Raw genomic sequence first — 25,155 nt, 5'->3', positions numbered from 1 at the left:
ACACAAAAATGTCTAGTGGCAAGAGGTTCCCTAAGACAAACTGGAAATATGTGCTTCCTAAGAAACCAAGAGGGAAAGACAATAACCAGAGAGCCTCTGACAGACCATTCCAGATTCTGGGACAGCCACCATAAAAGCTCTGCTTGTGCTCAGTGATGTTCTCACCTGTCTCCAGGGCAGGAAGAAATGTTTCCTGAGATATGCAGACTGTAAAATCAACACTGAAGCCTTTAATTGAGCCCAGGATCTCAACACTAGCTGAGTATCTTCCTGCCTTGTCTTCCTGGACAACATACTTATCACAGAATTGTAGAGTTGGAACTTGTAATAATGAGCCTGACTTACAGGACCTTGTTAGGATGAGTAACAAAATGTATGTAAGGCATCAGTTTTAAGAAGACACAAGCATTATTATTATGCAGGGGTCAGATCGCAAAGTCATATAAAAGTCAAAGGCATCTTACTAAGCAAAGATCCACCCCACATACCCTGGATACCCACATGTGCCATAACCTTCCCTCCCCCATGACATCCTCATTTGTCTGTGTGTGGCCATGGTACTTATTTCTCCCCTAAAGGATGGATTTCACTGTCTCCTCCCACTTCCCATCTGCTTGATCCTCTCCTGCTTTAGTTCTCGGCTGTGAGGCTGCAGTGCTGACCCCTCCCTTTTCCCTGGGGCTGATCAAGTTCTGTTAGAAAGACTGGGGCCCCTTGTTTGCATGATCCTTTAACAGGTCCTGACAGAAAGCCCTTGTTTATAACACACAGGGAATTTGCTGGTAGACACTTTGGAAGAATATCATGGCACTAAGGTCTCTAGGGGTTCATAAAGCCTTTTGCAAACTGACTCACGTCTGCCAAGTGCAAAGGGCAGTACATTATGAATGCACGCTTGAGGTTCCTACTTTGACGCTGGCAGTTCAGTGGGCCGAGGGCGTCGCTGCACTTAGAAGATTACTTCTGCCCTGTTAACATAAACTGTTGCTACCACAGACTGATTTGCTGCACACCGAGAATGTCAGGAGACAGAAGGGAAAGTGTGTGGATGGGGATGAAAGCCCTGATGGAAAATGGGGTCTGCTCTCTATATCAGCAGCACTGATTTAAACAACAACATTTTTGTGATTACTCCCACCCCAGAAAGTTAAGCTCAAGATGAACAACACTCCCAGTTCACTCTTAGTGACTCATGCACCTTACACATTAGTACTGCTCTGCCAACCTAGGAAGAAAGGGATGGGTGTTAAGTTAAAGGAACATCAGGCGCTCTCTGGCAGCTGCTGATCTGAGATTATGCTGGTGCCCAGCATGAGCGTGACCTGCGCTGTTGTGGAGGAGGAGATCAAGAAGAGAAATACTTGGGGGAGCAGGGTCAATGAACACCCCATCCTTGAGGAAAAGAGCACAGGGGGTGACGTTCACTAGCTGGGCCCAATGTGCAATGCTGACCGTTTGCTTCCCAGGAAAATTGCAACCCTTCACAAACAAGATAGAAGGTTCATTAGATAACAAACACCATTCAAACAAAACACTTTAAAGGTGATATTAGCCACCTTGAATGCTGGATTGTTGGAAGTTGGGGTAGAAATATCTCAAGGAAATCAACTTTGAAAATCATTTTAAAGAAGCCGCATGGAATGCTCACATGGGCACATGTGTAGCGGAAGGCTATGATGTAAGGCTCAGAGGACACACCAGTCAGTAGCTAGATGAGAAATTCATTGAACAAGTTCTCTCTTGAACAAGAAAAGGACAGACATGGGAAGTTCCTGACTCTAGCCAGATTCTGCTAAGACCAGTGTCTCCTAGTGACTCAACTGCATAATGACACTATCCATGTAAATACAGTACAGTCATGTCTTGTGCAGGGCTTGCATTTCATATTTGAAAAAATGTGTATACCTGAACTGGTGCCATGCGAGCGATCTTGCATTTGGTGTGCCGAATGAGTCTAACCTGACACCCCATGCAAGCCAGAGAGCTTTTAAGCTCCTCAGGGGACCATTTGAGTTCCTGCGAGAGCCTTTCAGAGCCCGGTAAGCAAGTCGGAGAGCTTACAAGCTCTTTCCATGCGAGGAGCCTTTCAGTTCTCTACTTTGCATGCAATTAATTTGCAGGATTTCAGCCAGCCAGCCAGCCAGTTTTCAACCATGTAAGGTTGGAATCGTGCAAGTTAATCGTGTGCAAGATGTATTTAAAGAGAAAGCTGCCTCATAGCAATTCAGACTATTTGTCCATCTAGTCCTTTATAGCCTACTTTGACTGGCAGCAGCTCTCTAGGTCTCAGCCGGGGATCTTTCCCATCAGTTCCTATCTGATCTATTTTGAATAGATTGCAACGGATTGCTGAGGACCTTCCTCATTGCGCTCTGACCACTGAGCTATGGTCTCTTCCTGAATATTCTGAAGTGCTATATAAATGCTAGGTACATTTTTAAAAGAAAAAAATATGCAGGTATGACTGCCTCAGTCACACAATTTTCCAACTCGCCCAAGTCCCTGGCCTTAGTGAGTTCAAGGCAAAGGTGAGTTTTGTATTGCGGACTTTCCAGACTCTGCACAGACAATCCTTCCAGGCAAGCAGGCTTTTGTTTCAAAGGCTCTGGACAAGCATTGCCTCTTGTGTCTGCTTACAATTTGTGCTAATACTTTTTTTATTTAAAGGGGGGAGGCAGGGCCATGTTGCCCCTCCTTCTTGGAGTGGTTTTACTTCCCCAGACCTTGCCAGCTCAAAGAGCAAAGTGGGCATGAATTGTCTGTGCTAAGGCTCACCACAATACAACAAAGCCAAGGCTGAGCTGCCTCCAGGTACATTCACACCATCTGCTTAAGCCATGGGAAGCTCATGATAGGCTTAGATCACCTTCCAGCATGACTCTCACAGTTAGATAATTGGCTAAGGTGATGAGGGAGGAGGGATTTGTGATAGATGGTCCATGATAGCAGCATCACACCTGTGAGAAATCCGATTATGCACATGCAATGATCAGCTGGTGCTGAATGTGCTGCCTGCCTCACCCCCCCAACTTAGGACAGTCCTGTACCCTTAGAGCACTTATTTTCACACACAGACACACCAGGGCTCACAGCCTGAATGCCTCGCTACCATTGCACCTTCTTCTTCTCTGGTAGCTTTTGTTTACTCTGGAATAATCTGTCCAGTACTGGCTTGTGAAGCAGGTGTCCTAGTGATCCAGCCATAATAGTTTCCCTTTTCTACACACACACACACACACACACACACACACACACACACACACACTTTGTAATTCAGTGTTTAAGAGCACAGGAAGCTGCCCTAGACCAGGTGAGACTTGTTTTGCAGACACCCACCCAGCCCAGCATGGTCAAGGTTCTCTAAAGGCTCATCCAGAGAAGGGCCTTCAGCATCATCTGCTGCTTCCTGATTCTTTTTTCCACTTGGAGATGCATGTAAAGCAGATGCTTGACTGCTCTCTGGGTTCTGCCCTGCCCAGCCCTCAAAACCAAGGTTTCAGAGGAGGAGGAGCAAAGGGAGCAAGAGTCTCCAGCACATCTCCACCTTATCACTGACGCTAGATTCCTGTCCAGCTCTCATCTCCCCTCCACCTCCCCAGGGCCACAGAAGCAGACAATCCAGCAAGCCAAGCAAGAGCTTCAGAGCCACTGCCACAGTGCATGGGAAGGTACTCAAGGGGAGAGCTGCATTATACTAGGTCAGACCAAGGGCCCATCTAGCTCAAAGCTGTCTACACTGGTTGGCAGCGGCTCTTTCAGACAGGGGACATTCTCATTCCTACCTGAAGATGCTGGGGATTGAACCCAGGACCTTCTGCATGCAGAGCAGATGCTCTGCCACAGAACTATGGCCCTTCCCTTAGGAATGGTGGCTGAGATTTGTACTCACATGGTAGTCTGGATTTCTTCCCAGCTCTCACCTTCCCCTCCCTCCCACTCCTTCAGGCTGAACAATGACTGGGGTATTCCTTTCCTTTTGTCCTCACAAGCTTTGAGCCTAGGAAACATTTTTCTGCTGTCACCATGCCCCATTGTTTGAGTTGACAGCCTGGATAAAAACAGCCTGGTAAACTGCAGGGTTCCACCAGAGCTGTGAGTGGCTCTCACTGTGCCACTTCTAAACTGGAGTCATCCATACACCTTTGCCTGGAGCAGTACAGTGGTACCTTGGGTTACAAACACTGCAGGTTACAGACTCTGCTAACCTGGAAGTAGTACCTCAGGTTAAGAACTTTGCCCCAGGATGAGAACAGAAATTGTGCGGTGGCAGCAGAAGGTCCCATTAGCTAAAGTGGTACCTCAGGCTAAGAACAGTTTCAGGTTAAGAACGGACCTCCGGAACGAATTAAGTACGTACCCAGAGGTACCACTGTACATCTCTCTCTCTCTTTTAAAATAATTTTTATTAACCGACCAATCAAATCAAATCAAATCACATCACATCACATAAATTACAAATTACAAAGCCAAATTTTTAAATTTTTGTTGGGGGTACCCATATTTCAAGTTCCAAAGGGGGGTCCAATCATCTTCTTGTTGCTGCCTTAATGTCCACAAATCTGTCCAAATAATGTTCATAATTCTATCCAATCCTATCTTGCTGTTTCCCACATCTCATCTTGCTATTTTCATATATTTTTCCTTTCTCTTTGCGACCTCTTCTGATAATCTCCTTAAGCAGGTAAAAACAAGTTGTAATCCTGTGTGAATTTTTCCGTTCGTCCAATAGCCATATCGAGATGGTTTCCATATATCATCACTTCCATAGATAAAAGCACTCTTTCCATCATTAATCTTCGCAAATCTGTCGCCTTCTTTAGTCCTCTGAGGAGGTTCGCCCGCAGTATAAAAACAGATCCATTCCTCCTCCCAGACATAAATCTTTAGACAGAACTTGCCAAAATGGCGACGCTGTTTTTTACTGCGTCATCCCAAAGCTCTTGTACTTTCCTCGGTCTCCTTAAAACATGCTTTTCGTTAAAGTTTATTTTCACACAGTCTTAAATCATCCAGCTTAGGTCATTTAATCGGCATTTCTGACTTGGGGGGGGGATTATTGGTTAATCACATAGAAGAAAGAAAGAAAATTCCCCCCCTCCCCCATCCAGTCTCGCTGCCGACACACATGCTGATGTGTCTTCTCATGATATATTCCTGTTTATCCGACCCGTCTACTTTCACAGAGGTCCCTTCAATTAGCAGTCTTTACTCCCCATTCTTCACTTGAAACATGTGCATTTGCTTCTTCCTAATTGTTTATTTTCAAGTTGCTGCAGCTAGTGGCATGATCAGAGACAGTGTCCAGGAGAGCCGAAGTCCGCACAAGGGTGTTCTGCCTAGTGCCCTCACCCCCTCGAATCTGAGTGTGATTTATGAGCACAGCAGGCAAAGGCAGTCCCCCCCCCATTCCCTTGGGGGGGGGCAGGGAGACTGCATACTCCCATTACAGCCTCTTAATTACCTTGTGTGGGTCGGAGAGATGTTATTGTCGGCCATCTTCCAATGCGCCCCTAGTGGCCCCCCGGCACCACTGTACATCTCAGGGTTCCCCCCTCCTCTGTGCCTATTTCAAACCATCCCTGAGATTTGCTCCCTATTGCTTAGGAATTTAAGAAGGCCCTGTTTCACCTCACAACCTGTATTCATTGCACACAGCGCCTTTTCCATTCTACTGCAGTTCACCTTCCACCCAAAACTATGTTATTCACCTCGTTTGCTGTGGAGAAAATATGTAACTTGTTATGTGATTAATTAAATAACTTTTGCAAGGTGCATTGTCATTACATTGTTTACCCCATTAATTTCAGTGCAAATGGGTGGGAAATACAATTAATTCTACATCATTTGTGAACTGAAAGGAACAATAGTGAATACAGACTATATTTGCTGGATGGATTTCAGCTCCAGGAAGTGAATATTGGGAATTTCTTCTCCTGTTTCTGTTTACATCAGAATTCTCTGTCCTTCCTGCCTATGCCTCTAGCTAACAGATGGATGAGCATCTTGCACTGCAGGGACCTGAGAAGTTGTTCCTGGTGGGATGTTTCTCTATGCAAACCTTGAGCATTCAGCTCTTGGGGTGTAGCCTCTTGGTTTCTTGGCCTCCAAAGCTCCCTTACTTTCATACTTTGCTTGTCAGCCCCCTTCCCAACCTCATCCTCTTCTACCCTTATAGGCAGGATTTATTCACACCTCTGATTTCAAGCCCATTGCATCATCCATCCCACTTTCTTGAGTTATCTTGGCCACTCTCCCAGTCCTCTTAGCATACTTCTCCCTAGCACCCACCCACTCCTGAAGGACAGGTGAGATTCTCCCACAGTTGCCTTTTCTCATTTGCCTCCTCCTTTCCTCAGTTGCCTTCTCTGCTCTTTTCCTCCCCCCTCTTCCTCCATCAATCCCTCCCTTGCTGTTTCCCAGACTGCTGAGCCTCCTGGCCCCTTCTCATAAGCTACTGTGTCCCTTCTGTTGCCTTCCTCCTGCCCCCCGTTCCTGCTTAGCTTGACAATCACTGTCCACAGGACAACTCCATATGAGGGGTTATCTCAGACAAGTTGGCCAACTTCCCATTACAGAAACTGGTTTCATCATGGATATTCTATTCCCTTGGGAGATGTTGGTGCACATTCCATAGCATTGCATGAGCTCAGAAGGTTGCAGTCAGAGGCTTCCCCATCAAGACTACATATCAACGTTGCACAAACGAAAATAGAGACATGCTTGGAACCAGAGGTGGATTTAGGGGAGCGCAACCAGTTTGGTCACACTGGGTGTGGAGCCTCAGGGGTGCTGCAGGGGATTCCACAACTATTATTACAGAGTGCAAGAGGCAGGGGGCACCAAATTTTGGCACTGCACAAGGCACCACTGAAATTTGAGACCTTAGGGCCCACCATTGTTTGGAACACTCCTGCTTTCATACCAAGAATTGCTGCTTCAGCTCCAATTACTTACTTCAGCTTTTGCCAATATGGTGCCCTCCAGATATTTGAATTGCACCTCCAATCAGCAATTGCAGCTGCCCTGTTCCTACACCCAGCAACCACCGAGTCTTCTCTCACAGAACTTTGCTGGAATTAAGGGTGCATTGAAATGGATACCTTTTACTTTACTCAAAGCAGTGATGACACCCAGGGCGCCCCACACACCCTTTCCTCTGCCACTGACTCAAAGAGTGTTTGTATAGCCTGGAGACTAAGTGAGCAACCTATGATATCTGGAAGTCCCCAGCTTAAGTCTAAACTCTTTCATGAATTAATAAGGCAGCCTTCTATTGGCTACAATCTCTCAGCTTACACCCTGCTACCCCACTCCTCCATCTGCAATGTGCACCAAACAGTGTTGTAAAGATTAGAGCACAATAATGTATGCAAAATGTTTTAGGAAGCTGGCTAGGACAAAGTATTTCTCCATCTGGCCCAGTGTTCCTTACTCTGACTGGCAGGAGATCCCCAAAGTTTCAGGCTGAGGTCCTGCCCCCTGGTCCTTTAAGGGGGGGGTGACCCTGGCAATGGCAAGGAACTGAACCTAGGAGCATGCAAACCATTTTGCTCTACTACAGCCCAATTTTGCTCTACTACTCCAATTTTGATTGTTCTAAAGATATACTGTACAGTATATTAATGCTAAGAATTAATCTCACAACCACACGTTTGTCCCCCTCTCAGGATTCCTAAGCTGGCAGTGTGGGGCGATTTAATTCTCAAGCCTTTTCTGACAGCCAGTTATGTGCAGTGGAAGGCTGGCTCAGAAAAGGGCTGCTTAGGGTTGGGTTTTCCGGCAAGTGATAGGTCTCTGTGTCTTGAAGCTGAGTGGGGAGCGCCCATCGCGTGCTTAGCAGCGAGCAAGCCCTCCCCCTTGTGTGAGTATTAATAGCTCCATGGAGTATGGAGGAGCTACTCAGCAGCAGGGTCACCTAAGGACAGCAGCAGCTGCAGCTGAAAACACAGTACTTAAAAGGGCTACGGTTCCCCTACCCAGTCGCACACAGGGCTCACTTCTCATTCAAACACAGCCCGCATGCAGCTGTCTTGCACTGAAAATCTGGAGGCTTTAATGACTTAGCCTCTGGCCTTCCTGAGGCTTGTGGGTCCCCCACAACCAGAGCTCTATGGAAGAGCACAACTGAAGCTTCTTTCCTTGAGAAGTTCTGCTAAAGCCACTTTCCCCACAATAGTCCTGCCCCCAGTCTCCAGTCTCCCCTGAACAGCTGGCTCTGCAGGCTGGAGGGTGAGCTGATACAACAGAATGCAGGCCTCCTCCACTTCCAGTACCTGTGCAGTGGAGGGGCTCTTGGATAGGCTTCTCAGCCCTGCCCCCTCGCCCCATGCCACAACAAGTTGCGCCTGCCAAAACTCCCTGAGCTACACAAAGCACTAAAGGCTCAGAGTGGGAGGAAAGTCCCGGGCATTAAGAATGATTCCCCGCCATTTATAGCATCATTCTATCTCCACAGGGTGTTCCCTGTACACCCAGGTCATTGGAAGGAGGGGTGCAGCTGTAGGAATGATAGGAACCATATTTTTTTGGGGGGGAGATGTCAGTTTTGACCCTCAGGCCACCTCCCCATTTCTACCAGTCATGCCCTGGCTGCCCACACTTCACCTTCCATGTGGTTTTGCTTGGCTGGAAAGTGTGGTGGATAGAGTGTACCCCAAGGTACAAAAGTACAGTTTTGCCCCTGACCCTCATGCACCACCAGCATGTGGCCCTTAGAAGGTAAAGTGGCCCCTGGGCTACAAAAGTCTCTCTCCCCCTCCCTGCTTGTTTGGACTTGTGGGTGGCTCTGGGGTCAGGGGCTGCCTAAACTGCTCAAGGACAAAGATGGCTCATTATGCTGAGACATGCCTTCTCCCAGTCGCTTGCCAATCAATGGCTCTCTGGCAAGTGGAGCTGATAAGAACGGGCACTTTTCACCTTTCATGGGTCAGTAAGTGGCTAAATGGGAAAAGAGGTAGGAATAATTGACTTGCAGAATGGGAGAATGGAGGTGAATTTTGCAGCTCACCTGCGGGCAGAGCTTGGCGGTGGGTGGGGTGGCAAGTGCACTTTAACCTGTTAATTAATTGCCTAGTCAAAGGCGCCTGCAGCACAGTTCTGAGCAGGGACAATTAGCCCAGAGAATCTCATAGGAAACTGAAGAAGAAGCCTAACTCAGTCAAGTGGTCAGGGAAAGAAAGAATAAATGAGTGGAAGCACAGGTGTCCCTTGAAGCAGGAGCTGCTGGTGGGTCACTCTCCCCCACTCAGGATTCCTTCCAGTGCTTGGTGAACCTTTCCTGCAGTGTGCAGAAGAAACAGGAAGACAGGAGAAGGCGGCAGGATTATTTTGCTTCCCCCTCCTCCTGAGTAACGTCGTGGGCAGTTCAGCAACAGCCCTGGCTGTCTCTTCTGCTCCTGTGGCCCTGTGGGAAATGCGCATGGGTAGGTCTGAAAGCCACCCAAAAACCTAGGCAGTTAGGCAGGCCTAACCTAGGCAGCTTGGAAAACTGCTCTTCTTGCTCCTCCTCCAAGGAGACCACAGGCCCCAAGTCTAGGCAAGGCTGAACCTGGACAGCAGGCCAGGAAGAGCCAATGCGCTGCCTAAGAGACAGGGATATTCTGGAGACTTCATGGTCTAAAGGCACATGGGGCCACCACTGTGCTGAAGCTGGGATGGCTCAGTTGGTAGAGCATGAGACCTTTAATCTTAGGGTCATGGGTTCAAACCCCATATTGGGCAAAATATTCTTACATTGTAGGGTTTGGACTAGATAACCCTCATGGTCCCTTCCACCTCTTTGATTCTCCTCTATACTGCAGCCTGCGCTGTCAGGCCATAAAAGCGCTCTAGCATGCAGACCTGGAAGTCACCCCCTCAGGCCATGGCTAACTTTGAGACATGTGATGACCTTTAAGGGGGAAACAGCAAAGCGACTACAATATTGCACTAGCTCCAACCCAAGGGCAACTCCTGTTTTTTGCCCTTTATCCCTGCTAAATCAGAGTTCCAAGTTTTAGAGATGCCCTCTTGTTAAATGGTTGGAATTGCCAGACCTGCATTCCTCAAGGTTTAGCCTCTCCCTCTGCAAAAAGTCTGCGGATTTTAGAAAAGTTCAGTTGAATTGAGAGGACGGATGCATCTCACCTGCAATGAACGTACATGTAACAAGTACATGCATGAATGCTGAAACGCAATGCAGAGTCTGTCACTTCACATGCTGCCCAAGGTCATTTTGGACAACTGATAACAGACTGTAGGGCAGTTATTTTTCCCCATAGTATATCTTTGCTCTACAGAAGAAAACACCACTTTGACTGTTCTAGCAGTGCAGAGCATTCGGCAGATGGGAGAAGCTTCAGAAACTGCAATATTAGAGCAGGAAGGGGTGTTGCTGGTCAGGCCAATTCTCTCATACGGCATGCTGAAGAGTATGAAGCCATTTGCATTTAGTCATAGCCAGTGTGGCATGGAGGTTAGAGTGTGGGCCACGTTGAAATCCCAAGGAGCACTCACATTCTCTCAGCCTGATCTACCTCGCAAGTATGTTGTGAGAGTGGTGGTCGTGGGGAGAAGCACCATGGTCCATTTACATGTGCTTCCTTGAACTTCTTGGAGGAAAGGCGGGATTTAAATGTAATAATTTTTTATTTTTTAAAAATAGGATCCCCACTCTGGATTCTGTGCTCATTATTAAAAGATCTGTTGGGTCTATCTCTCTTGGGTGGCATTTGGCTTTTTTTTTTCATCTGCAAAGCAACCTGTGCCAAGCTGCATCTTTCTAGCTGTCCTAGAAGATGATCCGGATGTCACTCTGTCTGTTTCTGGAGGAAAGAAGCCCTCCAGTTCTGACCACAAGCTTCCTTGAGCAAGCTCCACCAAGTTCTTGCAGAGCTCCCCACTCATTTCAGTAGTGTGGTGGGTACAGGGAAACTTGACCCTATTGCACTTGGAATCAGCAGATGTTTTGCAGAGCTTCTTCCCAGAACACAACTGCAGGGCCCTTCAGTACTGAGGACGTGCCACTCACAATCTTGTAGTTCCCACCTAGCAGATCTCCTCCTCCCTAACCCTGCTAACCCCAGCCTCTGCGAAAGTCTAAAATCAATTAACCTTAAGAAGAGGGGGAAATTTAACCACTTGGGTTTGCTCAGGATTCCTGACATACGCTCTCCTTTTGTGGTGTTGACACTTACTAGGCATAAGAGGCGTCAAGCACTTCTGCTGGGAAATGAAATATTGCCTAACTCTGTATGGTAACCACAAGAACAGAAAAACATCTGTTTTTTTTTTGTTTTTTTGCAGCTGGTGACATTTCCCCCATAGCTCTGCCCAGCCTTTCTCAATTGCAACATTTACACACAGACATGGAAAGAAAGAGAGACCCAAAGCCATCTAATGGATCAGCCAGACTTCTGCACATGGCGAGAGCAGGCACACTCTGAGCTTCACACCCGTAGCTTCATATTACACCTCTGCCTAAGCCAGGCCAGAGGGAGGGAGGTTTGCAACACACACAGGAAACTGGTCCACCTGTCACAGTAGTGCTTTTGAGGGTATCAGCTCTCCAGAGCCCCAGCCAGAGGCAAGTCTTCCTCATCACCTGCTAACTGATCCTTTTGATGCTAGAGATTGAACCTGAACCTGAACCTGAGAAATGGCTGCTTTACCAATGGGCTTTGGCTACTCCTCAGAAGGCAGGCTCTGATCCAGCTGCTCCTGCTGCTCCTGCTGCTCCTGCTGGGGGCAGGGGGGAGGTGCTTAAGTAGCTCTTTGCCTGCCTCTGCTTAGCTCACATGGGACGGTGCCTGCAAATAAATCCTACCCGGTTGCCCTCCACTCCTTTTTCTCGTAAGTCCCATTACAATTTTTTCCTGCTGACTGGGACTTGCAGGCCTGCCACAGGAGCACGTGGGAGCAACCTCTGTTAGCTTTGCAGCCTTTGGCAAGCAAGTCTCGGCAAACTGCTTTTGAACTTGAAGCCTGTGGTCTGGTCCAAATATCAGGGAGGTGGGTGGGTGAGGGAAACTCTCTTGGATGACCTTCATGTGGATCCTGCCCATGCCTGCATCACACCCAGAGAAAGGCAGACAACAAGGAGGCAAATGGCAATCTCAGGCCTGACTCAGCCATCCAGCTTCTTCCACACTTATGGCTGTCTTCAAATTCCCCCCCCCCCCCAATGCTGGAGGGAGTCCACAACAAATCAGTGGTTGTTTCAGAGACTTTACAGAATACAGTGGTACCTCGGGTTAAGTACTTAATTCGTTCCAGAGGTCTGTACTTAACCTGAAACTGTTCTTAACCTGAAGCACCACTTAAGCTAATGGGGCCTCCTGCTGCTGCTGTGCCGCCGGAGCACGATTTCTGTTCTCATCCAGAAGCAAAGTTCTTAACCTGAGGTACTATTTCTGGGTTAGCGGAGTCTGTAACCTGAAGCGTATGTAACCTGAAGCGTAAGTAACCTGAGGTACCACTGTAATGACCCCTTAGAGTTTAGTCATCTACCTCACAATTGCTGTGACTTCTCCGAGGTTGAAGGAGGAGGATGCCCTGAGTCCCCTGGAGATACCATGGAGGGGATGGTCCTATTCCAAAGAAGTGGGGGAAGAGATATGGGAATGGGAGATAGATGGTCCATGGGAAGGCCCAAGCAGAATAAGTGAGGTGGAATTGGGGCCTCAAGAAGTGTCGAAGGGGGTCAGGGGTCAAGTGGGTCAGGAGCTGGATCCTGAGGAAGGCTCAGGAAGGCTGCCAGAGTGGTGCCCACCCCATGATTATCAGGCCAGGCACCTCTAGCCAGGCACCTCAGAAAAAGCTGCTGTCACTGGACCCTCCTGCCATTCCTGTCCATAAGGCGCCTCTTCTGGGGGAGGCACCTGAGAGTAAGTTGGATATTGGGCAGGCACCTCCATCACCAAGGACATGGAGTTGCCAGTGCCAACTCGAACAAACTTTACAGGCCTCGCCCACTCGCCAGAGTACCCGTTTGCTTGCCCATATAGCAGAAATGCATCCTCTTTGCCACCTTAAGGCTTGTGCCCACCTGATCACAGGAGCCTACTACTAGGGGCTGAGGTCCCCCAATAAAATATCTGAGGATCCTCCCCCCCCAAGTTGATGGGGAATTGCCATTCAAATGGTGTGCATGTGCTGTGTCTTGTGATTGATTATGTGGGGTGAGGTTTACTTGCCCCCCCAATATTTTGTTCAAGTTGACACCCCTGTACCCAACTCTCCAAAAGGAAGAGGCAAGAGGACGCACCTTGTAGGAAGCCATGCAATCCACCTGTTGTGCCTTTTGCCCTTGTTGTGCCAGGTTCATACACTGAACAGTTGGGCAGAACCCGAAACCCGGGACTGAGTTTGTCATCAGGCAGTGAGAGACAGTACAGAGGAGAAGCACAGAATGGTTCTGTCAGCCTGACTTTCCCCACCTTGTTGGAAGCATTTCTCGAGTCCAGTTCTTGCTAGGATTTAGCATGGCCCTAGATGATATTAAAAAATGTTTTTGCATTTGGAATTGAAAGCTATAATAGCTTTCCTGAAAATTTTTACAGAGACCAAACCAGTGTTATAAGCATTGCTCCAGGCAGCCTTGTTCCAGTGTACAGGACACAGCTCACACGTACGTTGGAGATGGACGCGCTATACGTGGATGTGCGTGTGTGTTGGTGTCTCTGGCAAACATGCCTCTGAAATCTCAACTGCCAATGAATTTATTGAAGTTAGACCAGAAGAGCAAATATGAGACTGTGTTACAGCCCATTTTGTGGAAAAAGTGCAGTGCATGAGAAAGCATAACTTGTACTGTACATTTGCATTTCAGCCAAGAGTAAATTTTAGAACGAAAGTGAAGACTTATGAATTGCTAACTGTGTGGAACAAAGCCAGAACCCAAAATAATTGCCTCTATTCACTGTCTCTCTCTGCTGAAGAAACGCAGAGGGGCTGGGCCTAGACAATGGCCTTCGTGTACTGAGCTATTGAAACAGAAATAAAAATGGTAGTGATGAATTGTCTAATCCTGCCATTCTGAGCACTAACGTTTTGTTATTCTGTCTTCGTCCTTTCGTAGACAGACACACACACACAATTCCTACCCAAGGGCATGATTCAAAAGTAGCTGTGTGGTAACTTCTTGTACATGGAATTGTGTAATTAAGCCAATTCTCAAATTGGGGATAATCATATCATATCATTTGCAGCAAGAATAAAAAAGAGCAAGCCAGCCTGGCTCTCTTACGTCAGCTGGGATCCAGACTGATATGCAGAAAATAAGAACCCCTCATGAAAATGTATGTCTCACTTGTTATTTAAATAAGTCTTCCTAAGTGTCATATCCCTTTTCATCAGTAATCACTGGGACAGTTCTGCACATTCTGTGGTGCCTGTGTGTGAACACAAATGCCCATATGCACACAAGCCCAAGAGTCTGTGTCCAGCAGCCAACTTCCCTCACTTGACTGTTGGCAACATCACCTCCTTGTATCAGCCACACATTTTGCAGATTGAGCTTGATGATTCAAGGACCCTTCCCAAACTGCAGAACAGACCTTCTTGTCTGCCTGACCACTCAGTCACCTGACTCTGCTGTCCAATCCCTGCTCACCAGACTGTATAAAGTTTCCTCAATCTGAGCAATTTGCCTCACCCAAAACCTTGCAGTAGGTAAGATATTGCTCTTTCCCCTTGTAATGCCACCTTTGATTATGCTACCTGCCTCTGCACCATCAAACTTTTGGTTTCTGCCTTTGGAACTTGGCATCTTGCTGGCCTTTGACTGTGTTATTTGCCTCTGGCCTTATTGACCTCAGACTGTTCCCTCTGGAAGTTGATCCATGCTCACCCTGGACAATGCTGCTTGCTTCTGATCCCACAAAGTGATGTCCAGTACCACCTGCAGATTCTGGAAACCAAGAGCTTGGGCAAGGGCTCTCCACTGGACAGTGACATATTCCTGCCACACTGTAATTTCTTAGAATATGGATGATTTGCCCGGCACTCATTATGGACGATCAGGGACCATTGGTGTTCTTGAAGGCTGTGGGACTCCTTTTCCCTCCTCAGACATGTGCCAAGAAGCTCCAACCCTTTGGCAAGACTTTCTATTTGGACTTACTTTTCATATAGGGAGTTAAGCTTTTAACTGGCTTACATTTTACATTTCTTTCTTTCTTTCTTTCTTTCTTTCTTTCTTTCTTTCTTTCTTTCTTTCTTTCTTTCTTTCTTGGTATTTTATGTGTCTGTTTTCATAAAGCCCTAAGTCCTGGGGATTGAGGGAGCAAGTCATCTAAGTAAATAAATAAAATGAAATTAAGTACAATCAAAGTAAAACAAAAGGCTGGTTTTTGTCCCACTGTAAGGTAACTGAAAAAATAATAAATATATATAAAATCTGAAACCCCGTCAGATGAAGCATGGAAAATGCTAATGAGCAGTGAAACGTTGCAGTGTCCTGAAATATTTTAAGTAGGCAAAATCCAATTCTTTCAGACATGAGGAAAGAAACCCAACCACCCCCTTTGATCTGCTCTGCGCACATTGCCTGTAATTGCCCCATTGACTTACCACAGTACATTACGTCTGTTGAAATATACATAGGTATTACTTGCATGTGGAATACAATGGGGACTTTGTATATTGAAGCTTATGCCAGGGCTATGCAGATGGTTGTGGGGGTGTTTGGCCAGGATTGGAGGAGGGAGGGAGGGGGGAGGATGCCATGAGCGCCCTGGGTCTTCTTTGTGTCCCAGTTCACAGTAGCCGTTGAGGAGTTTACTGGTTAAGGATCACATTGGAGCCAGTTCCAGGGCCTTTGTTTTCTGTCATGGTTGCGCCTGTAGACTGCTCTTGAGCCTGGGTATATATCTGCAAATATCTAACACCCATTGCTGGTTTCTCTGCTGAATGGAATGGTCTATTCATTATTTGAAGCTGCTTCAGAACAACAGGGATAAGTTCATCTTTTCTTTAGTTATTAGCTAGTGGTCAGTTGTGTTTCATGCAGGAGGAGAGATGAGGAGATTCCCCACCCCTTTTCCCAAGCCCACTCAGTGCCATCCACATCCACCCAAAAAGCTGCAATGCCACTACTGTTTTCTCCACCAGCTTCCTCAGCAATGAATTGAATGGCAAGGATGTGCTGGTGAAAAGTCATTATTCAGCCCTCTGTGATTCCAAGCCTGATTTCTCAAACCGAGATCTGCCTGCGTATCCCAGACTGGTCAGGCAGGGATGGAGCAAGGTGGCTGTGGTGGGTGCGGGCTACCCCAGGTGTCACCTCCAAGGCGGGTGACAAAATGATGTGTGGCACTCAACGTCTGTGAGAGATGCTATGCCTTTGGCGTACGCAGGCTTCCCATGGCCAAAACGGTCTGCCCGCTGGCTCCCCCTCAGCTGTAGGGTGCAGGCAGACTTTGGCTCCCCCCAGAAAACTCAACAACTCTGGCTCCCCCCAATATGAAATAAAGTCTAAACATTTTTGCAGGCAAAAAAATCATAATTTCAATGTGGAGGGAGGTGATAAGAAATTTTCCGCACCGGGTGCCACCTGGCCTTGCTTTGCCACTGTGGCCACCAGGCCACGGGGATGAGGATAATAATGCCCACCTCTGAGAGGGGCAATAGGGACTCAGAATGCACACCATGTCGCAAGGTAGGAGGGGCCTTGCAAACAGGCAGCTGTATCTGTCAGGACACCTAAAAATGAGATGAAGCCACGCAGTTATAAAACAGTAAAAGGCATCAAGGAACAGTGAAGAAATGCAGAGCGGGTGGGCAGAGAGAAAGGCAGCAATAGAAGCCAGAAAGAACGACCCATTCTGCTTCTAAATCAGGGGCAGAACCAGGGGGGTCTTAGCTCCAGGCATATGATTTTGAGGGGGGCATGAGCCAGGTGCCCGCTCACAGGGATCCTCAGCCTGCCTGCCCCTGGGGGTCTTGCCGCCACACCCCCCAGCCTCCTTGCTGAATGGCAGCATTGGTGGGATGCACCCGCCAAGGGCGGCATCAGCCAGCCAGGCTCGCCCCTGCGCAGGCAGGCGGCATGGCACAGTGTGGCCCCACGAACCCCTTGTGCCCCACACTCTGCCAGTGGCGGCAGTGGCAAGAGTTGGGCCAGTGCGGTGGGTTTTGTTTACCCTCTGCGCCCAGCCCCTGGTCCCACCTGGTGTGCTCCCGTATGTGCACATGTTTGCCCTCGGCACCAAGGAAGGATGCAATGCAGCTGTTACAAATAAAGAAACAAACCATTTCATTTGTATGCCGCCTTTTCATAGTTAAAACCATTTTCAAGGTGGCTTACAACATGGAAAAAATTGCATGATTACAAATCTAAGAAAAATAGTCATAAACAATAAATATAAAACACATAAGAAAGAACACAAGCAGACTGAACAATTTCTACATTAAATCATAATAAGATCTAAAAATAAAAATACAAAAAAATAATATCAATAACAGCTACAACCCCACTTGAACAAAAGCTTCTAAACAATTATGTATATCCATGTATTAAATGAATGAATGAATGAATGAATGGTCTGATTAACTGCAGAAAAGCTTGTTTTGTGAACCTCCCAGCAATTTTGAGACACCAGCACTGAAAGACAATACCCTGGGCAGGGAGTTCCAGGGGCCGAGCAACATCCCTGCGACTTCTGGGGAACAGAAGAGATGAGTGGAATATGCTAGACACCGTGCCAAGCTCTGTGCAGTTCAGACAGTGGAACATCAATTACATCTGAGGGGAGAACCTTTTGCCCACCTTGCATTGAGCCACATAGAATAATGTCATCAAAATATGGCAGCCAGGGCTGGGTCTTTCCAGAGAATAATCTGGGAATTGTGCCAGGGACACAATTAGGGCTCTGCATGAAGAATGGGGCTTCATAAAAGAGATTGCCACGCCACATCAGCTAGAGCACTGTAAGATGACCACACCTGGTGCCAGGGCTCCCTATGTAATCAATAAACCCCTATGCAATGAATAAAATATTTCCATAGAGCATTAAATATTATGGTGTTCTAATCTGAGCAGACAGTGTAGTGGGACCTTCGATAGCTACTGCAAGTAGAAATATACACAGCACCTACAGCCTTAAAAAGCTTTGGCTGCAAGTTTTTAATCTATCAAATTCAGCTGCATTATAAAGCATGTGTTCATGAGGTCTGGCTAGTGGAACCCCGCTGGGAGTGGTGGGCGCTAACGAGAACTGCAACAAGTGATTAAAACCTCCATCTCTGAAAATGAACACAACATCCTTATTATAACTCAAGCGCTCATGCCTGATCAGGCTAGAACATAAAGCAAAACAAGCGTACAAAGTGGGAGGAAAGTCAAAGAAAAAAGAATAACTCACATTAATGAGCATAGTTACATCTGGGAGCATTGCAGCTGCAACTTAATTCTCTATCTTTGTGTAACAGAAATGAAATCATGAGAGTGGGCACTTTTGTTGCAAGGAGGAATGGAATCCCATTTGTTCTCAAAGGCCATCTATTTCTCGTGTGTGTGTGTGTGTGTGTGTGTGTGTGTGTGTGTGTGTTTACAATTTTTCAACTTTGAAGAAAAACAAACACACACATGACATTATGTTATTATGGGTTTGAGGAGCTTTGTTCAGCATTTGTACAGCATGGAATAATTTAAAAGTGTTAATCTCTGAGCATTGCCCCTGGGCGTTCACCGACCCTGCTCAAGAACAATGGTGCTATTGTTTGAGAAGGCTGTTGCCCATGCCAGGGTTCAGATGAACTTTCCTCCTCCTCCTCCTCCTCAGCTGGCCATTGGGCCCACATGGCAGCTGCGAAATGAACACATGCAATTAGGTGGCACCTGCTGGACTGAGCACAACCAACGCACTCGTTTCTAGTCAATGATTCTTAGCCACGAAAGGGCAACCCCCAGAAGGTTTAAAAAAGAAAGGGGGAGGGTGGGTCAGGTGAATCCTCTAGAACAGCCAGAGCACAATGCTGTATTTTAAAAACCAGATAGACAAACACAGGAAGCTAACTGCCTTCAACTCCCAGAACCCAGTTACTGGATGGGAGCCTGCCCAGCATCTCCTGACTAGTGCTTTTGTTATGCTGCCTCATACTGAGTCAGACCAATGGTCCATCTTAGCTTGGTATTGTTTACAGCAGCCAACCTGGTGCCTTCCAGAAGTTTGGGACTACAACTCCCATTACCTTAAGACAGCAATAGAAGGAGGGAATGAAAGAGAAGGTGCATTTGTGGGTGATGATTTGGGTAGATGGGAGCTCAACTGGGCAGGAACATTTTCCCCAGCCTTCACAATGAAACTCCAAATCAATACACAGATAGCCTTCAGTTGTGTTCTCTCCAACCTGGAGGGTTTGTGGGGCAGGTATTAAATACTAAAAGTAAAACAATCGACATTACAGAAGGGTAATGCACCCTTTGTGTACAGACAAGGAACTTCCTGTACACATTGGCTAGTAAACGCCAGGTTGAAAAATCAGGTCCAATATGGATAAAATCTGATCAAATAACATAACAACACAACATAAACCTGGTGGGTCAATTTGTTTCTCTCAAATCTGGCTCTTCTATTCTTCCTTAGAATTTCAAATTTAAACATATTTCTGAACATTTGGTGGCATACACAATTTTCGTTGAGTACAAAGGGGTGGGATATTAAAATGTAAAAAGTGAGCAGGATTCTGGGTGGGAGACTGAGGGCCAATACCAACAGCATAAAATGAGATTAACAGAACCCAAAAGGATGGTTCCAGAGCTTAGATTCAGGAAATATGAATATTCTTGTTTCACAGCTTCTAAAAAGGTAGCAGATGTATGTATAATAAATAGCTACATCTTGAGGCAGCAGAACACACCATCCCATCACCAAATGCACTTCAGTCTCTGAATAATTTCAGCCTGGGATGCCCAGCAGCTTAGCTTTTTAAAAGTTTTTGTAATTTTATTTTCAAATATTACAATACAGTAATCAAATACAACAATAGAAAGCATAAAGCATATTGGGAAGCAGAAAAGTGGTTTGAAAGTAAGTTCCATGTAGCTTTTTAACAAGTATGCAGAAGGCCAGAATCCCACCTCCAAGCACAACATCATCAGGAGCAGTTTGGTAATCTGTGGTCGTGTGGTGTTCTGCATGAGGCCAGAATTTGCCTTCTCTCAATCTTCTCAATTCTGCACCCCCTCGGTTCAGTGCCTTGTGCGGCAGAACTGCAACACCACCATGAATCTGGTGCTGTCCATTACTGAATGGAGTCCCCCCAGAGTGGCCCATGTGACCAACGTGGCATTCTCTCCTGAATTGGAACACTGTTGTACAGGGCCGTCTTAAGCATATCCGGTGCCCTGGTGCAAATATCTTTATGGCGCCCCCATGCCCCCCCCTGTTTCCCAGAGTTGTCAACGTTTCTTAAGTGGGGGGGGGTGAGCCTTCAGTCTGGCTCGTTTACATTGCGTGGTCCGACGCACGCTCGGCACTGCACGTAAGTAAGAGGCACGTGGATCACAGCCCAGATGGCCTCCTGCGAAGCCTCCATCTGGGGACGTCTGTGCCACAGGAGGGCCAGCAAGCAGATCAGGTGGCTTGTTGACTCTGCCATCCTCGCTTGGTGCCGGGATCGCACAGGGTGCTTCCCTGCTCCATTCACAGACTCCGCAGGGAGGCGCACAGGCAGCGACACGGCCAGAGAGGGGCGCCCTGCGCCTGCCCCCAATCATGCCCACCAGGCACCCAGGCAGCCCTGGCGGGAGGGGACACAAAGGGGCTTCCCTGAGCTGGACGCAGTGCACTCCAATGGGTGGCTGAGAGGAGGGGAGCGGGCTGCCCCAGAGCAGGGAATGGAGCGTGCCCTAACTCTCCTTACCAGAGACTGGCGCCCTGGTGCCCTGCGCCACTAACGTCTATGGGTAAGATGCCCATGCTGTTGTAGAAGGAACCTGTACAGTTGAACATGTGTCCATTTCTGTGCAACCTTTAGCTTTTCTAAGATGACATTTGAGTGCATTGGCAAGAAAGATTGTCTACAACAAGCCACACACTGTGTTCAGGGAGCTGCCTTCTAGAGTATGCAATCTGTGTGCAATTTCTAATTAAACTTCCATCACAAAAAACAAGGGTTTGTCCACACTCCCATTTCTCCCACACCTAGGACGTATGGGTCTAGGCCATTTTGCCTTTGCCACAACACTTTCCCCTAGAAAGCCCACTTTGGGGCTAAATCAGGGGCCCACTGCTTATTTTTAGAGTTATGGCTGAATTTTGTTTAAAGTGATATCTGAGACAAATCTAAAGGGTGAAACATCTAGACTTTTCATCAAAACAGTATGTGCTCGCCTAATTGTGACATTGGTCACAAGAATACGCAGCCATCCAGCTTGGTGCTTGGCAGTTGATGACAGTGACAGATTGCAGAGCTCTTTACATTAAAGTAATGACAGTTTGCTGATGATGACCGAAGTCACCAGCAAGTTGCCTTTTTAAAAAGGATTAAAGTGTGGAACTGCAGTTAACTGAAAACACATTGTTTGTGCCTGTTCTGTTCCACCAACTTTTGCAGTGGGTTCATTTGTTTTTCACAACTCTATGAAACATTCCTGGGTTGGCATTACTAGCGCCACCTTTGTATTTCAAGTACTGGGTCCAAGGTGCCTGAGAGAATTCAAGGCTTGTTAAATTGCCCTTCCCTAGTAAACACTTTACTGTATTGTGCTCTCAGGTTGTGAAGGCTCTGCAGAAGGAATGTGCCTGAAAACAAATAAGAGGTTAATGACCGCAGCACAAGTTACTTACATCATTAGTCACTTTGCGCATGACAGCATGTGCACACACAAGAAAGCTTTTCAACTGCACATGTACTGTTTTGCCAGAGGAAAAGGCAACCTCTTTCTGCAAGGAGATATTTTGTCTTGCATAAGAGAAGCCTAAGAGTAATCTTGAATTTCTTGCCTTCTGTTGGGTCATACAGGGAGGGGGGATGCATTAGCCCACAGAGAAGTGCAAATGTGGATCTTTTTATGTTGATTGGCTAATCCCAAGCCAATCAGCTCCTTCCTTTCGTTTAACTTGCTCTTATGCTCTGTCCAAACTCAAGTTCACAGCCACATTGCTCGCTCTGCATTGCTGCTGCTCTGTTCTCTCCGCTGGCTCTCAGGCGGCTGCAGCAGGAGCAGCTGCTTCAGCAGCAGCTGAAGTCTCAGCTTGCTGCTAACCTGATCAGCTCAGGATACAGCTTCTATGTGACATCACAGCCAGATGTTTGGCAAAGCCACACCCCTATGAGGGTCTGAAGCAATCCAAGGAGTAATAACGGACCAGCTCAGTCCTGCCGTCAGAATGCACCCGGGAGACTGGAGGAACTGCAGGCTTGTTATTGTGGACAACCTTCATTAATTTTGTTTCAGACAAAAAGCTGTGCCGGACGGGGTTTGTTTTGCTTGGTGTTTTCCGTGGATGCCTTTCCTATTCAGAAGGAGAGAAACTGGGTGTGACCCATACAAAGAAAGTACTTTTCAGGGAGCTGTGGAGCCAGCTATCTCATTTTCTACAAAAAGGAAATCTCCAGGAGCGTGTATGTGGGTTTCTTGAAGGTTAACACAAAAGGAAAAATTGCAGTTGATTTATACACCTCAGGAGGCGTGAAAAATGGCAACAGCCGCCTACTTTGCCGCCGAGTGCCTTGTCTCCATGTCCAGCCGTGCTGTAATCCACAGCCCCATGAGGGAACCGGCCCCTCAGCCGGTTGGCAGAGCTGCCCCCCGCATCATCTCAAACAGAGCTGAGAAACCCGAAGTGAAAGAGGTTGGGAGAGACAATGGAGGTGGGTCCTCTGTATATGCTGTGGCCAGCATTTTAGCTGACCTAAACCAGCATGTTCCACCAAAGCTTTCCTCGCCTCAGGGGGAGAATCTTGAGAGCGTTGACAGAGGGGGGGCTTCTCTTTCCCACAAAGAGTTTGGGGAAGAAAGTGTCTTGCTGGCCGGCAAACGTGGAGGAGGCAGAGCAACCACACCTTCCAGCTTGGGGGCACCGAGTCAGCCAAGCCCCAGGCAAAGAAGCAGGCGAGGAAGATGTCGGACTGAGCCTGAATTACCTCAGAAGAAGCATAAATGCCACTATGCGGGATGCGAAAAGGTTTACGGCAAGTCGTCCCATCTGAAGGCTCACCTAAGGACCCACACAGGTTAGTGACTGGCTGGTCTATTTCCAATAGCTTTGTTGGGAGGAGAGGGAAGAGAAACTGGCTGATGTTCAGGCTCCCAGGACTGAAGTCTGGGACAAGTTAATGAGAAAAACGGTAAACCTAAAAACTTACAGTGCAGCTCTTGTTGCTTCTGTAACAGGTAGTTCAGCCAAGCCTGTCCTTAATAAACACAGAAGTGTAACTGTGACCTGCTGCCCTCCTTTCTTCACTATCTCTGCTCCCTCCTGCCCCCTCCTTAACCCAGGCCCTATTTCCAGGCATTGTTTCAGCTTCCTCCACTTATAGCCAGCAGAGCAGCCCCTTCTAGGAAAAGGAGCATGTGGGTGTTGTTGCTGTTTGGTTGTTTGTTTTGCAGTGATGTGGAGACGGGGGGTATTTTGGTGCTCTCTATATTGTAAGTACTGTCTTTCGGTACTGTCTACATTTCTATGGTTTCTGTGCAGCGAACCTTCTGGTATCGCAAGCTATACTGAGACCCAATCTGTTAAAAGGTGGCCTAGAAATTAAAAGAATGAAAAGGAGAGAGGGACACATTGATCAGAATCCATAACGGGGCACCCAAGAGCAACCAACACAGAGAGTAGAGTGGTTAGTGCTTAAATCATAGTGTCCCCTGGTGTTTCATAGAACAAAAACTGTCAATAATAGTCTCAAAAATATAGTCACCTCTTTTCTTCAACAATTTTTCACAAGGAGGGGGAAAATCATCTTGGCAATACATTGGCCACAATGAGTAAAACTTTAATGCTACAAAGTATTATATGCCTGGCCTCCTTTTCAACACCAACCATGGCTGGGGCTTATTGTTTCCACTTTTGCTCTTATCAAGGGAGCTGCAAGTCAGAGTGCAAGGAAGTCAATGGCAACAGCCAGCCGTTTCTGGGTCCCCCACCTGCTCTCCTTATTTAAGAGTTGGCACTGCTTTTCAGTTCATATGACCAGTGGCTGCTGGTTACCCACTTGTAGTTGTGCGGGTTAATGATTTTGCGGAACACAGTGATGACCCAAGGCAGTTTGGTGCCTCCCACAACATGGAGCACAACCCACCAGGAAGTTCTTCCATGAAAGACCCTTCAAAATGATCAGGAACCGTGCAAGCACAGCCATGGCCTGCCATAGGAACGCCCTTTAATTTCAAGCGGCTGGGAGAACTTCCTGGTGGGTTATACTCCATGGGCTGGATCTGCCCGCCTCTCATTCTGCCACCTGTAGCCACACCCAAGCTGCAGCTGGAGGCGAGGTGAGTTGCTGCCTCACCGTTGAGCTGCTTCTGACGCGCCCTTCCTCCCATTTTGTAGTAACCTCTGGAATAACCAACAAACCAGGGCTTTGCTTGGTAAAGGCATTAACAACATGCTTTCCAAAGAACAAGTGACACCACCCTCCATAGTCCTCTAAAAACAAGAGTCCTAAATGCTTGCTTTAGAATTAAGTCCCCTTTATTTGAAAGGGTATTTCTTCCAAGTTTGCATCCTTTGAGTAGCCTCTCCTGACACCCTCCCTTTCGGGAGCGTTCATGTTTAATGAATAATAGCTATCCTCTCTGTTGCTACTCAAAGTTGGCAAATTGTAGATGAATCACACCACACTCTGCTCTTGCCCAAACTTTTCCTTCACTTCCTTTAAACATGGAGACAAAGGGATTCTAAGCTTGTAAACTGACTGGAAACTGAAGCAGAGGATGCTGCTGGGAAAACTCCTCTCTTTGATACGGAGAAGGAGGGCTTGGCAGCTCACGCCTCTGGGGAGAGGGAGGGGAGGGAGGAAAGAGCTAGTAGACGTCATTCAGGAATGGGCTGGGGAAGTACGAGTCATATAGGGACACTGGCTTGCCGCCCTGCTCTCCTTTGTTGTTCTTACTATTAAAAAAGAAGCTCGCCTCATTCACTTCTTTCCTTCTGCAATGCAGGATTTAGTTGTGCTGTTTGTGTTGCTAGAGCTAGGTGGAAAAGAGAGGTGGCAGTGACAGGGCTT

At 47.3% G+C, this 25,155-nt stretch overlaps 1 protein-coding gene across 1 annotated transcript in view; it reads left to right on the top strand.

The window, feature by feature from the left end:
- The first annotated feature begins 21,940 nt into the window (after nucleotides 1-21,940).
- Nucleotides 21,941-25,155, top strand: part of KLF13 (KLF transcription factor 13) — a 38,859-nt gene continuing 35,644 nt past the window's right edge. Inside the window, exon 1 of the mRNA XM_083476020.1 lies at nucleotides 21,941-23,160. Within this exon, the coding sequence (XP_083332146.1) occupies nucleotides 22,623-23,160 (538 nt within the window). The 5' untranslated portion in view covers nucleotides 21,941-22,622. The remainder of the gene's footprint in view (nucleotides 23,161-25,155) is intronic.

The sequence above is a fragment of the Podarcis liolepis genome, assembly GCF_965112155.1.
Source record: "Podarcis liolepis genome assembly, chromosome: 14".
Lineage (NCBI taxonomy): Eukaryota > Metazoa > Chordata > Lepidosauria > Squamata > Lacertidae > Podarcis > Podarcis liolepis.
The sequence above is the reverse complement of the archived record's forward strand: the minus strand, read 5'-3'. Positions and strand labels throughout refer to the sequence as shown.